Raw genomic sequence first — 14373 nt, 5'->3', positions numbered from 1 at the left:
CACGGATACAGGCTCCTTAAATACATTTCATTTTTAATTTGGACGTTGGTAACTCCGCAAAATACTTCTCCCAGTCCCTTTTCCATAGTACATCCATAAATATACTAATTCTTCAGCCAACATTGTTAAAAAAAGAACTCACACCTTTTTCAGAAGCCTCGGATCCCCCGTTACTCCCTCTCCCAGCACCTCACCCGTTAGTCGCCTTTCACCACAACGTGACATACTGAACAACTCTTTAGCTTATCAAACAACTCAAAGAAAATCAAAATCAAGGCTTTAGAGAAATCCTGAACACAGGCTCCTTCACATCTCCCAGCTGTCCTCTGTCCCCAGCACATCCTACTGAGACCATTTGGGATTTCAGCTAAAGCGTTTTGAGTCTGCTGCCATGAGACAGGCAGAGGGACAGGGGGAAGAACACTCCTCCTTCCCCACATCAGGTCTCACAGGAAAACTTAAGGGAAATTCTAGGGTAGATACATTACTGAACGACCCCAGGAACCTTCCTAATCCAGCTTCTATGGACAACCACAGAACCGATTCAACTGAACAGCATTAGAAACCCAAGTGTAACACTGCACTGACAGCACAGGGAGGTTAGTGTCACTGCCAACACTGCACACAGCTCCTGAAAGCAACCTGTGGGGAAGGGTCTGCACCTGTACTGCTGCCTTCCCTTCAATTCACCCCTCCGTTTCTCACAGCCGAGCAGCACCATCGGATTTAGCCTCGAAAACCAGGACATCTCCCAGCGCCATGCATGCAGAAACACCTTTCCTCACCTCCCTGCAGGCCAAGTTTCTCCCAGAGGAGCAGAATAAAAGCAGAATCTGTTTCTAAGCTGCCCTACTCACGTCAGCCTGGGAGAACACCCCACTCCTCCAGCTCCACCACAGCCTTTGTGCAACAATACAAATCCACCTGCGACGACCAAGACAACAGCACACACTTGCTCCCCCCTCCCACCTCCATCCGCAGGCAGGGCTGCTGGTTCTGGGGCCCAGGACTCACCCGCAGTGAGCAGCCCGCAGAAGGGCACTTCCAGCACCACATCATCTCCCAACAGCCCCACCACCTCTCCAACATGCAAGATCCCAGCTTGGTGCATACAGAACAGGCTCACTGAGAACCAAACCCACTCTTGTTAAGGCTTGCACTAGCAACTCAGCTGCTGCGCAGGACCCGACATGCAGCCTAAAGGAAGTTGAAAACAAAACCCAAGCAACCAGCACGAGGTATGCAGGGGGCTTTGCTTTCCTCTCCTAGGTGGCAAATCCATCCTCAGCACCCACCCTGTCAGCGCACAACGCAGGGCTGCTTCAGGGGGGTGCTTTCAAACAGCCTGAAAAACGCCAGCCAGACTCACACAGAAGCCCTGCAGGTGTGACTGACACATTAAATATACAACTGAGGCCAACTTTTAAAATGTCTCGGAAAAAAAACCCCACACACGCATACACACACACACACTTTGGCACACAAGCCTTAAGTTATATCACTTGAAACATTTCAAAGTCAGAGAGATACTGAGCTTTTTTGTTTTCTTTTTTCTTGCCTTGCATAAAGGTATCAAGCAGTGGTGTTGGTGTAGCATGAGGGTTGAGTACAAATGCTGAACAGTTCAAGCTGTTTCTGCAGTGCTGCTCAACACTTGCACTCCAATTACTGTCCCAAAGCAGAAGCTAGCTGAATACATACACATATATAAAAACTAACATAGACATTCCCGGTTTTCAATGTGAAAACGGTAAAATGTAACTGAGTAATTGTGCATTTGCCATAAGGTCCTTGGGAAAAGGAACCATAAAAATATTTTCTTTTTTTTTTTTTAATAGAAGTTTTTTTTTTTTTCTTTAAACCCTTAACTTAATTAAAGAGCAAATTATACACCTATAAGCAGAGTTCAGATCCACTTTACTGACAGCCTGGAAGTCCATATATCAAACTAATTCCCAGTGGTGTATCCAGACACTGGAACAGCTCTCAGCTCCAAAGGGCCGGTGTTCCTGAAAGATCTGCAGCTCTGGCTAACCTCATTAGCCAGCAGGAAGCAAAGACTCCTTCAACTCTCATCCATCTCAGCCAACACTCCCCTGACAGACTGCAGCCGAGCAGCTGCCTGCCAAGCAGAGCCTCACACACGTGGCTGTGCCTGGCTCTGGGAGCATCAGAGCTGGTAATCTGGGTAACAAACCTGAGTCCTGATGATTTCAACCCACATCAGGCTGTAACAAGGAGAATATAAGCACCAAGCTTTTGTTTTCTTATTACTCAGAGAACGGACCGATTCCAGCTACTGAGAAACAACTTCCAGAGGAGAGCCAGGAGGAATTTCAGTGATAGAGAAACTAGCTGTGCAATAAGAAAGTGCATTTAAAGGTATCTTAAAACCAGATTAAAGATCAAATCGCCACTCGACAGGAGGGAGAATTAAGCTCCAGCAGCCGTGCTCCTTGGCTGGTGGGTTAACATTCAGGCTCTCTCTCGCGAGTCCGAGGGGCAGGAGAGAAGCGTGCATTCCCGTGCTCCGACAGGGACACAGTTCTCCCAGCAGGCCGTGCTCTCCTGCCCCGTTTGCTTCTGTGTGGTATCAGTTCTGGACAGCTGTCATCGGAATTCATAGATAGGAGCACTGTGCTCAGGAACATGAGTTAAATTCAATGACTGATACCTGGGAGAGAGGAAAAAGATGGGTGAGAAGATTACACAGAGCAACAGAACCCCCCACCTTGAACTGAGAGCTCCTGTTCAGCAGGCTGCAGCCAGGTGGGCTCTCTTTCCCTTCGGGACAGTCTCAGAGGCATTCAAGCACCCACTTAACAGCGGTGCCAAAACCCTGGGAGGACTCAGCCTCGTTCTTCATTTCCATTCCCATGTCTTTGAGCTACCTGCAGCCAGACTGTGATCGAGGTGGGCCGACTGGGGGCTCTGGACACCTTTTGAAGTTTGACAACTTTCATGTTCAAACACTGTTTACTACAACTGAAAATTAGACTCAAACCTTTCAAAGCTTAGCTTGAGGGGATTCATCTGAAAGTCCCTCAGGCACCTTTCTTCCTTCTGAGAGCTTCCAGACACCCTACGGATTCACTTGCTGTGCGTGACAAATATCTTTATTATTTATCCAAAGCTAGGGAAAAGAGCTCTCACAGCTACTTGTCAGATAGCTCTAACAAAAACAACAAGAAAAAACAACAAACCAACCAATTAACTTTGACTGTTCCCTGTGTCTTGCAGCAACACCCCAAGCACCTTGGACTACAAAGCACTGGCCTAACAAGACACCTGCCTGAAGGGAGCAGCAGGAGAGCTGTTACAGGTGAGAAGGCACCAAAGCTCCCTCTCCTAGCTCCCTCCGATATCTCCTGAAGGGCCAAGGCATGGAGAAGCTCAGCCTGAACTACTTCAGGCTTTTCCAGGCAACCCCAACAAAGGTTTGCAGGCTGGAGCCCAGGCTTCTAGATGGATGCTAATAGAGAACCGCAGCTGGGGTCTGCATCCTAGCACACCTCCCAGACACATTGCCTCACTGCTCCATGACACACTTCCACACAGCGTTTCCCTGTGTCATGCTGCCAGCTCAATTACCATCAGCCATGCAAAGGACAGCACTTTACACCACACAGATGGGCTGCGCTGGCCAAGCACACGTGCCCTCCCTCCTCATCAGGGTCCAGCCACCAGAAAAAATCCCCTTCCCACCAAAATAAGTGCTTCCTGGGTGCTCCCAGGGCTGCAAGCAGGTAGAAGAGGAGTCCCTGCTTTGTTTGACCAGGCACCCTTCAGTCCCCAAAAGGAAGAAAGCTTCCTTACCACTCTGAACTCCTATGGTAGTAATAGCCTTCTATAGATGCTGCTGACTTCTGGAAGCAGATGTAATAGAAACCAGCAAAGGAAGCACCGCTGATGTCTTTGATAGTGTGGTCTGGCACTAGGAACTGTTCCTGCACACAAAACATACGCTGTATTTAGAAATGTTGGTCAAATACTCCCCTCTCCCCCCAAAATGGCCCTCCCAAGCTGAGTACCAGCACCCATTAACACAAAAGCACTCCTGGTCAAGCATTCCCTGCATTCCTAGCAGCCCAGATCAGGACTTGTGTGTTCTTTCACCACCTGGCACTGTAAGCACCTTACAGGGAAGCAAGAACTGAGAGCAGAACCAGTTTTAAAGAGCACACAAAATGAATTTCAGTCCAACATCCGCCCCTTCCAAACCAGAGGCCAATCACAAAATCAGCAATCAGAGCTGCCTGACGATCTCCTTCCTTCACAGCTGCACAAAGCTTATGTCAAGAGAGAAGACTCAATCCAGCTGTAGAGCCAAGAGGGGCAGACAGGCCAGCAAACTGCACCAAACCCAGGCCCAGCACAGGGGCTGGAGACACAGATTCTCTCACCCTCTGGAGAATCACCAAGCAAGATTTTCCTGTTGTGTTTTCAGGCATGACTGCAGTCCTTAAGGATGCAATTAGCTGACTAGACAGGAGTCACACTGGAATTTGCGAGTATGGCAGGTTAATGAGGTTGGATAGAGCAAGATCTTTCATTAGGCCAACAGCAGTAGTTGAAAAAGCTTTCAAGCCTCTGTCAGTCGCTTGTACGAAGCTCATCAGAGAAGAAGGCCCGCAGTTTACCTTCCATCTCATGAAGACATAGTCCCCGTTTTTCAGATCCTCATAATCAAAGTCATCGGAGTTAAATGTTTTTGCATACTGGTAGAAAGCTTGGAATTTCCCCTAGAACAAAAGGAAAACAAGTAAACACAAAACCCAGGACGCTTACTCCAGTAAAAGTGCTTACTAGTACAGCTGCTATTTTGGAGGAAAGAACAGGACCTCCTCACTGAAGGGAATGCTCCTCCCTCATAGCAGCGTTGGATGCATGCCCCAGGATTAGCACAGGGCAACAAAGACTGCAGCCATCCACAACCACATCCAGCCTGGTTGCAGAAGCTCCTGCACTTCTAGGGGTGTATATATGTTGACAAAAATATAATAAACATCAGTCTGGCAAGCAGCAGCAAAGGTCAAGTCAGCAAGGTAATCAGCCAGCTGCTGTGGCCCTGATCCAGGGCACACCCTGTCCCGGTGAAAAGGCTGAGGTTGCTGGTGCCACAAGACACAGGTGCCTGCTCCAGAGGGCCACCTTGCCCTTTCTCCACCCTGTTTTGTGCTAAGCCTTCAAAACAAGGTGTGTGTTCTCCTAGGAGTGCAAGAGATGGGAATTGCTCCTGCTTCCCTTCCGAGCCCAGGGCCAACAACTGGAAAGCAAGACAACCCCTCCCTTCTCAGAGATCTCAGCTCACAGCCTGCTGAACAGACCTCCAGACGCAAAGACTCTGGTGGAGGAAGGAGGAGGGCACCCCGAAGGAGAGCTCCTTGCATGGACACTCTCAGTACCTCACCTCGACACCAGCTGCTCAGCCAGGACTGCATCAGACCTGCTTCTGGCCCCCGATTTATTTACCCAGTGTTTACGATCCACATCTTCATCCGCATCCCACTTGCGTGTTAAGAAAGGGTGTTTTTTACTGATTATTTCCCCTTCAAAGAAAGTAGTGAGGGTTGGGTACTCCTAGGAGAGAAGACAGGTAAGAAGATTTGTCACCTGGTGACCAGAACTCAGCAAAAGGCAGCATCTCACAGCAAGGGCTCCAGGCTACTTGAGGATCTTGGAGAAGCACAATAAGAAGTGTCACACCTGTGAAACACCTCTCACTCACTATCCAACACAGAGCAGACCACAGCGGATGGATATGGACAGAAGCACATAAAGACCTGACTTGTTTGGGTCTTCTTATATTTTCTTTCAGCACACTAGAGGTGTGCCCAAAGCTGACTGCAGGGTCAGGCCAGGCTCAGACCCTAAGGGATGCCAGAGAAGCTTCCCCTCCCTTCAGGTCTCCCATCTAGGCCCATCATATTCGCTCAATATGCCAAGAACAGCAGACTGAAGCCATTAACCTACTTAGTGGTCAATTTTGCTGTATGCTCAATCCTTCCACTTCCTACTTCTAGCGGTAGCTTCTCCTACCTCACCAAGAAAAAGAAAAGCCTTTGAACAGCATCTTCTCATGCTGTTTTGCAATTAGCACTCACCTCTGTAAGGCCTTTAATCTTCAAGTATCCACAGAGATAGGAGTTTTCCATGTCCACATGCTAGAAAAAAGTGCAAAGTCCTACTATTAGAACGTGCAAGAAGGCACTCAATTGATCCAAAGCCCTTTCTAACCCCAAGCGCCTCCAAGGCTTGGTTCTGCTTCAGCTGGTACCAACCATCCAGCTCACAGACACCCCTTCCCCAAGGCTGGGGCGGGGGCTCGGGAGAAGGACTGAAAGGTGCTCAGTTATCCTCTTATAGCCCTGACTGCTTTCAGCTCTTCCCACCAAGGCTGCACTCTCAGCCAGAGGTCTCTGCCTCATACCCAGTCCTGGCACACAAAGCTTGCTCAGAAGCCAGGTGATGCCTTATGCATTTTCAAATAAGCCTCTTCCGCAGATCTAATGCTTTAGTGCCACTCTTCTTGTGAGTTCCTGGGCTGCATCTTGCCTTTTCTGCTATGCATAAAGGAGGCAGGGGGATGCTTCTGTTCTGAGCGCCTTTCAAGCAGGGGGATTTTCCAAGCTTTCCCCTGACATCTCCAGATTGGTTTTCAAAGCAAGAAGCGAATTATTTAGGGAAGTGCAAACATCAGCTGTGAGAAGATAGCTCTTCCCCACCTGTGATCAAAGAAAAGCTACATTTCTCTGCTCAGCACAGGGAGAGCAGGCAGCCACCTCTTCTCAGCTGACACACGCAGAACAGCGTTTTTAGCACAAAGATAGAGCCAGCCTCTACAAGAAAGTAGCATGCAGCAAACTAAGCAGCCATAGGATGTCTCCATCAGAGCAAACTGTAGCGGGTACACTTGTGCTGCTGACAAGTGGAGGACTGGATGTCAAAACAGAGGGTACAGTTCAAACACTGCCCCATCTGCTGACCTTGGGGTTCTGACTTCGCTCCCCAATGCCAAGCCATGCATCAGACTGCATCACTGCTGCACACCCAGCCTGGGTCCCCTGATCCTATGCCACCAAAGCAGGAACAGGGCTGTGATTCACTACAGGAAAGCATGCATCAGATGTCTGGCTTCTCTATGCACCAACGGCTCCACACCTCTACTCAAACCAAGCGTGCCAATGCCTTTGACTAAAAATAAAGTGCGCAGAGTGACAATGACTCCAGAAAGGATTAGGAAAGCCCCATTCTCCAGAACTGTCTGGCTGCATTCCCACCACAGCAGAACTGCTGCACCCCTCCCCTGGCTCCCCACACAGCCACTGGCACCATGGGATGAGGAACCCAAACCCCAGCTCTAGCCAGGCACAGTGACCTGGATCCCCGCTGAGTTCCAGCCAGGCCTGAAATACAGGCTGCCCCGCAGCTGGGGACTTCCTGGGCACCTCCCAGCGCAGGGCAGGCTCCCACCCTTCCTCCTGGCAGCCCAGAGGCACATGGGCACCCCAGGGCTGAGAGGAATGAGGAAGAGACCTTGTGTCAGGGATCTCACCAGCCATAAGGAGAAAACAGGGCAAAAGTGTGAGAGGAAAACGGGAGAGACCCCGGGTTAGGGATCCCACCAGCCCTAAGGGGAAAAAAGGAGATGAAGGTGTGAGGGAAAAGGAGCACAGAGGCAGCCTTGGGCCGTGTGGGGTGATGAGAGCCGGGCAGGGGGCTCCCAGAAGCCCCGGGCCTGCGGAAAGGAGCTCCTGGAGACCTGAGGAACAAGGAAGAGGGGCTGTAAAAAGAACAGGGAGCGCCGAGGGGTTGCTGAGATCCAGGGAAAGGAGCTCCCAAACCGGGGGGTGCCGAAGGAGCCGGGAGGACCAGGGGAAAGGGGATCCCAAGGATCGAGGGGTGCCGAGGGAACGCGGGGAGCACCGCCCGCCCCGTTCTGGGGCCGTGAGGGGAAGGCCCGAGGCCCACCGAGGGGGAACGCGACCCGAGGAGCGCAGGACGCGGGCCGGGCCCGAGGGCAGCCCCTCACCTGCATGACGACCTCCACCTCGTAGGCGTTGCCCTTGCTCCGCTGCTGCCCGCGGAACTTGGCGCCGCTGTACAGCAGCGAGGTGGCCACGCCGGGCTGCGCCGTGTTGATGGGAGGCGGCGGCACCAAGCTGCTGGCGGCCGCCCCGGACGGAGCCGAGGAGGCCGTACCCGTAGCTCCGCCCGCGCGGCACCGCTCGCTGCGCACCGGCATCTCGGGAGGGTCCCCGGGAGCCAGCGTGGCCGGGGCTGAGCGGCCGCCACCGGGGCCGCCGCCCGCGCTCCGCACCCCTCGCACCCAGGCCGCCGCCGCCGCCTGGCTCGGGGCCTCCCGGCAACGCCTCGGCGCTCTCCCATTGGCCCTCGCGGCGCTGCGGGAGGGCGGGGCAGAGCGGTGATTGGCGGAGAGACCTCCCTCCCGGCACGCTTTGCCTCGAAGGCCTGCTGGGAAATGGAGTTTCTTCGCCCCGCGCCTCACTCGACGGGAAGGCCGAAGGGGCAAAACGCGTTCTCCGCGCGGATTGGTCGGCGCGGGGGCAGCATGGCGGCGCCCGGGGCAACGCGCTGAGGTGGGGGTGGCCGTTCTGCTTCCCCTCCGCACGCGGCTCCTCCTGGTTCTCCCCAGTTTTCTCCGCCGCGATGTTGCTCCGCCGCCGCTGCCTCCTGCGGGCCCTGGGCCGCCTCCCGGCTCTCGCAGCCCGGGGCCGCCCGCTGGGGCCGGGCGGGAGCCGGGCTTACGCCCCGCCCGCAGGTGAGGTGCGGCCCCCCCGGGAGGGCTCCGGATCCCCGTGTGAGAGGGGGAGGCCTCGGCGGGGGGGACCTGAGAGCGTTTCGTGGGAAACCCCCCTCAAGGTCGCCTGGAGGTTGGGGGAGGTGTTGGCATCGTGGGGCCGTTGGGAGCCCGCTGAGGTGACCCAGAGCTCCTCTCAGGTACCTGAGTCCCCCCAGAGCTGTGCTCCAGCGGTGTGGTGTTTCCTGAGGCCCTGAAACTTGCAGGGGGCTGAGACTGAGCGGATCCCTGTCCCTCTCCCTGCCGGCCCAATGTTGGCAGGGAGCAGTGTGCAGTGACAGGCAGCCAGGAGGTAGATTAAATGGGCTCAGCATTTATGAGCTAGTTGTAATTCTCAGGGGAATTGTGCAGACTCTTCCTTGAGTGGGTGAGATGAGTCTTTGCAGCACCCCTTCCCATGTAAGCCAGGCTCTCAGGATTTTGCTGGCAGTGTGTGGAGCCGTGCTGGTATGAAAATAGGCTTCTTGTAAAGCAGAACAGCAGTTCCCTGCACTCAGTGTGCTGGGCAGCAGGCGTGCACCTGATCTGCTGGGTGGGATGTGTGGGCTGCGGCGAGCTGAGGGCAGTGGTTCCTCCCCAGTGACTCAGCTGCCACATGCAACGTGTCTGTCACACGATCCAGCTGCTGCTGTGCACAGGGTTCCTGGCTCCTTCAAGTGGTGTCTGCACGAAACCTGCTCCTATGGGTGGTCAGGGTAGCTGGGGCATCGCTGCGGCTGTCACCAGTATCGTGACGCTTCCCAGCTTGAGTAGAGCTCACTGAAATGGAGTGGGGCTGGGGAGCAGATGAATGAGCAGGATTTTGTGGCCGTTCTGTAGGCCTCAGCAGCTCTGAGGGCTCCCTGTGTTCTGACCTGTGATGGGGAGCAGGGTAGGGGACCAGATCTCTCGGTGCCCTTTCAACTGCTCTGTTTTCAACCCCCAGAGAGGAAGCGGTTTTACCAGAACGTGAGCATCTCACAAGGAGAAGGTGAGTGCAGCTGCTGGGACAGGTGAGGGCTGGTACTTGTGCAAGGGGTTTTCACCGCAAGGCAATGGCATGCCTGCAACCCCTGTTGTGCAAGTGGACTGTTTGTCACCAGCATTCTTTGTCCTTTCCTTATCTGTAGCAAAACCATGTGGTGGGAAAGTTTCCAGCATCATTTGGGGAAGAGCAATGTCAAAATGTTGATAATAGTAGGAAACTTGCTGACTCCATGCTCACTTCAGCTCCAGCTCTGAGCGTGCTCCCTCTATGGGGTTGTCTGTTGTTCCTTAGTGCCTGCTCCTCTTTAATTCCCCAGGATTTCTACTCTGATTCCCCAGGAGGCTTTGAAATCAACCTGGACCACCGGAAGCTGAAAACACCCCAGGCCAAGCTCTTCACTGTCCCCAGTGAGGCCTTGGCCATTGCAGTGGCAACAGAATGGGACTCTCAGAAAGACACCATCAAGTTCTACACTATGCATCTGGTGAGCACGGCAGGTCAGAGTGCTGAAGCACAAAAATCGTCTCCAAAAGCAGAACATGGAGAGAGCAGGCTATCCTAGTGCCAGTGGAAGTGTCACTGGGGAGCTTGAGAAGGGGCTGGAGAGCACTTCTGGGGATAGCAAGGGGTATGAGGATGTTGGATAAACTCTATTACATGAGCTATGTTCTGGCTCTGTTTCCCTCTTAAGTGAGCTCCTTGGTTCTCTCAGTCTGCCCCCAAATTCTTCTGCTTATGCTTGGCTTAGTACAATGGAAGCTGCTGCTTCCTCAAGCCTTGGATAACAGTGATTTCAGCTGCCTTTATCCTGCAGACCACACTGTGCAACACAGCTCTGGACAATCCCACCCAGCGAAGCAAAGTGCAGCTGATTGGTGCAGCTGTGAAGTTCCTGGAGACTGACACTCTCTGGTAAGAGACTGTGGGATGCACTGGCACAGAGGCGAGGTTGTCTTCTTGCAGAGTGGTTTTTGGAAGCGTGATTGAGAGAACTGCGGGAAAATGCTCTAACCAAGTTGTTGCAGGGCTCTGGTCTGTCCTGGCTTTGGCCCAGGGGTTTGAATTAATTTAGGCCAGTCCTAAGTCTGCAAAGCTAGTGGAACTCCATGCATTTAAAGGGCACAGATAAGAAGGAGAACAGGGATCTGCTCCTCTGCTGAAATCTGTTTTGGAGGTGTCCATGCAGGGGGAAGGGGCAGCAAGAAATGAAGATTTCCTTGGGGGAAAAGCTGAGAAAGGCTTGGGAGAACGTCAGCCCAGTCCCCTGGCACTCCTGTACTGTAAAGGGGTAGGAAGCTCAGACTGCTTGTACTAGCAGCAAAATGCCCTTTGCTCCTTAAAGTCCCTGTGGATTGCAGGATCCAGCCTGCCCAAGCTCGTGTCTTACAATCCCAGCCTCTGAGGTGTCCAATGGCAGCTGCTCTGCTCCTGAAGGGAGAGGGAAACAGGACTCACGTTGCTCTTTGTGGCTTTGGTTGTGTTGGGCTGGGCAGGGTGGTGGCTGGTGAGTGCTGAGCTGAGCCACTGGGCATGCAAGGCAGCAGGAGGGGCCCTGTGGGATTTGTGCCCTGCTCTCATCACTAAATCTTGTTGCATCCTGTGGCTGGTTTCAGGTTATCTGCAGTCTTCTGCTGACAGATTGTAGCTCTGTTATATAGCTGGATAGAATTGTTTTTCCTAGAACAACAACAAGCTCTGAATTTGGGGAAGAGTGGGAGGGATCGTTCCCAGTCACAGCTGCTGCTCGTAGGGTGGACAGGAGGCCCATGTTCCCCATGCTGTGGTCTGTGGAGGGCACAGAATTCCTTCCCAGGAATGCTGTAGCCTGGCAGGGAGCAGTCTGACAGCTTGTGAGTGAACACCCACATGGCTTTGTTGTGCAATGTCCCAGCTATCGTGTGGAGGAGCCGGCTGCCTTGGCAGAGCTGCAGAAGAAAGAATGGGATCCTATTGTTGCCTGGGCTGAGAAAAGGTGAGAGGTTAAAGCTATTTCTAAAGGCCCATAGTTCTAGTGCTCATGACTCAGAGCTGCAAGATCCACAAGCTTTTCTAAGGGGCTCTGTGATCACGTCAGGTACAACGTGGCAATCGGGTCCTCTACCAGCATCATGGGACCGAACATCCCAGCCAGCACCAGGGACACCTTCATCAGTCACCTGGCCTCCTACAACATGTGGGCTCTGCAAGGTGAGAGGCTGGGCTGTGGGAGCCCTCCGTGTGGGCTGCACAAGGGCAGGAGAGTTCCTCTAGGAGAGCTCCTCTCACTGGGAGAGGGGAGAGACTGTAGTGTTTTTCCCCTCCTGCTGATATGCCAAGGTGCTCAGAGCATTGAGGTCACTGCAGTGACTGTGATCAGGAGAGCACTATTGTGCTGTTAATTGTGCATCTGGCTGTTAGGAGCCCAGATGGGAGTGGGGAGGCATCACTGTGATTTGCCTGAGGGGGGACCACAGCCCGACTGTCCTTTCAGAGCATGGAAGATGCTGCTGTAATGCTGTGGAAAACAGCCATGAATATTATTTGGTTTGGATTTTTCCCTTCCAGGTATAGAATATGTAATCACCCAGCTGAAATCTCTGATTCTGTCCATGGGCCTGATTGACAGGCACATTACAGTAGAGAAAGCCGTGCTTCTGTCTCGGCTGGAGGAAGAATACCAGGTAAATTATGTTACAGAGCAACCCTATAATTCAAATAGCAATAATCTCAGCATGACAAACGCACCCCCCCACCACAAATAACTGGCAGGGGAAGTGCCTGCTATTACAGGAGAGGTTCCACTTCACCAGTCTGGAGCACGCTGCTGTAGAGCAACATGATAGATGCCACAGCCCAGGGTGCTCTTGGGGCTGCCAGTTTCGTTTTGCAGAACCCAGGTGGCTGCCTTTCTCCCTCTCTAATCTGAAGTGCAAAGCCATGGATGGCTTCTCTTGCTATGGGTTTTCCAGCCTGGAGGCCTTGCTAGACACCAAACTGTTATTAAATTGTTTCCTGTGAGAGCACAAGCTGGAATCTGGCCTGGAGTGAAGCTCTCCCTGACCCAAAATGGCTGAAGTTGATGAGAGTATTTTCATCCTCCCTTTAAGGGGTTTTGCCTCAGAGATCAGTACGGAGGAAGCATGTCCTTCCACCATATTTATCCAGAGATCTCCCTACCCTGGTAGTGCGCAGTCAACACAGCTCCTGGAGGGCTGCCTGTGTTTCACAGGCTTGAGAAATGAGGCTGCCTAGCAGCTCTGTGCGTAATCCAGTTCTGAACTGATTTGTGTTCCTCCTCTCCTTCAGATTCAGCGGTGGGGCAACGTGGAGTGGGCCCATGACTATGATCTGTGTGAGCTGCGTGCTCGTGCGGCAGCTGGGACTCTTTTTGTTCATCTCTGTTCAGAGAGCTCGACTGTAAAACACAAGCTGTTGCAGGACTAAGACTGCGGGACTGGGTGGAGGAGGAAGATGCCCAGCTGTGAATTGCTGCCGTGACTCAGAGAGGGTAACCACCATTCTGCCACCACAGCTTGTCTGGGATCGGCCTTGTGCTGAGGAACTGCAGCTTTGTGGGCAGCTCCTTGCTGCAGTGCAGCGCCAGCAGTTTTGAGCCCACGAGGAGGAAAGGTCAAGGTGAGCTCCCTCTGCATATTCAAGGCAGCAGCGCTGTCCATTACCGATGTCTGTAATTCATCAGAGGAGCTCCCTTGAAAGAAACAGCTTCCTGGGCAGGGCACGGCACAGACACACCTAGCATATGCCACATGTCTTCATAGCTGCCAGCTCCTGACACACACTTGTTATGGAAATCTGAAAACAGACTCCGTTGCATCTGTTCTTCATCCCGCAGTGTGCCTGTATGTAACACCAGGGTCTCTCTGTTTGATTAAAGGCACGCCTCTGCAAGATACTGAAAGCTAATGCTGCTGAGTATTTCTTTGTTTTAATTGTCAAACCGTGGTGTAGATTTGGAGCTGCCGGGCTCTAGGCAGGTGTGGGAATGGCTGTAGGCAGAAAAAGTCACGGAGGAGAGCTGAGCAGACACTAGCTATCAGATAGATTAGCTCCCTCCGTGTCTCTGTGTGAGACTCTCTGTGTTAGGTGCCCTGTCCCAGCAGCCAAGTAGCAGCAGGGAGCTGACTGTGCAAGCAGGGAGGGGGAAACCTGGGCTGCAGCCATTTCCAAAAGCATAGGGCAGTCAGAGCTAAATCTGTATGTCAGGCAGCACCAGCTGAAGGGCTTTCAGGAGACCTGGTCTCTCCCAGGAGTGCATATGCAGCCACCCTTTCATTTAACCTTCCCACCTTTCTCCTTGCTGGTTGGCTCTAGCAGTACCGCCCTGGCCAGCATCATTCCTCAGAAGCTGCCCAGAAGTGAGTGCAGCAGCTGCTGTCACTGAGGAAGGAGGGGAATTAATGACTCCTCGCCTGGCTGTTGTGAGCGGCAGCGTGTGAGTTCCTGTGGAACCATTGATTTCCCTTCCTGCTAGCTGGGGGCTGCTCTGCTCACGCTGCAGAAAGCTGCTTTTGCAAGAGGCAGCGACAAGACAAGGCTGCTAGGCACGCAGAGCCCCAGCCACAGCCCTTGTGCTTGCTGAGCTGGA

General features: G+C 53.0%; 2 protein-coding genes across 3 annotated transcripts; one reads left to right on the top strand and one right to left on the bottom strand.

Annotated features, from left to right (window-relative positions):
* On the bottom strand, positions 14-8372 carry GID4 (GID complex subunit 4 homolog). Its single transcript, XM_021412066.1, has 6 exons — positions 8033-8372; positions 6105-6164; positions 5473-5580; positions 4641-4742; positions 3817-3947; positions 14-2674 (listed from the first exon to the last, which is right to left on the bottom strand). The coding sequence occupies exons 1-6, from the start codon at positions 8243-8245 to the stop codon at positions 2611-2613; spliced, it is 678 nt and encodes a 225-aa protein (XP_021267741.1). The 5' UTR covers positions 8246-8372; the 3' UTR covers positions 14-2610.
* On the top strand, positions 8466-13691 carry ATPAF2 (ATP synthase mitochondrial F1 complex assembly factor 2). 2 transcript variants are annotated; one of them, XM_021412064.1, is made up of 8 exons: positions 8507-8782; positions 9747-9791; positions 10127-10272; positions 10603-10700; positions 11680-11760; positions 11863-11975; positions 12333-12448; positions 13074-13691. In XM_021412064.1, exons 1-8 carry the CDS (start codon positions 8671-8673, stop codon positions 13209-13211), a joined length of 849 nt encoding a protein of 282 aa, XP_021267739.1. In that variant the 5' UTR covers positions 8507-8670; the 3' UTR covers positions 13212-13691. The 2 variants fall into 2 exon arrangements, with proteins under 2 accessions (XP_021267740.1, XP_021267739.1); XM_021412065.1 differs by having other exon boundaries at positions 8466-8600; positions 9747-10272.

Source organism: Numida meleagris, chromosome 13 (assembly GCF_002078875.1).
Source record: "Numida meleagris isolate 19003 breed g44 Domestic line chromosome 13, NumMel1.0, whole genome shotgun sequence".
Taxonomy (NCBI): domain Eukaryota; kingdom Metazoa; phylum Chordata; class Aves; order Galliformes; family Numididae; genus Numida; species Numida meleagris.
This window is presented reverse-complemented; position numbering and strand designations above follow the sequence as displayed.

Coding starts and splice junctions, on each gene's coding strand:
- GID4 (XM_021412066.1), bottom strand. CDS start 8,245: ATGCCGGTGCGCAGCGAGCGGTGCCGCGCGGGCGGAGCTACGGGTACG. Junction 6,165..8,032: donor AGGTGGAGGTCGTCATGCAG/GTGAGGGGCTGC, acceptor ACTTTTTTCTAG/CATGTGGACATGGAAAACTC. Junction 3,948..4,640: donor ATGTCTTCATGAGATGGAAG/GTAAACTGCGGG, acceptor TTTTGTGTGCAG/GAACAGTTCCTAGTGCCAGA.
- ATPAF2 (XM_021412064.1), top strand. CDS start 8,671: ATGTTGCTCCGCCGCCGCTGCCTCCTGCGGGCCCTGGGCCGCCTCCCG. Junction 10,701..11,679: donor CTGGAGACTGACACTCTCTG/GTAAGAGACTGT, acceptor GCAATGTCCCAG/CTATCGTGTGGAGGAGCCGG. Junction 11,976..12,332: donor CAACATGTGGGCTCTGCAAG/GTGAGAGGCTGG, acceptor TTTCCCTTCCAG/GTATAGAATATGTAATCACC.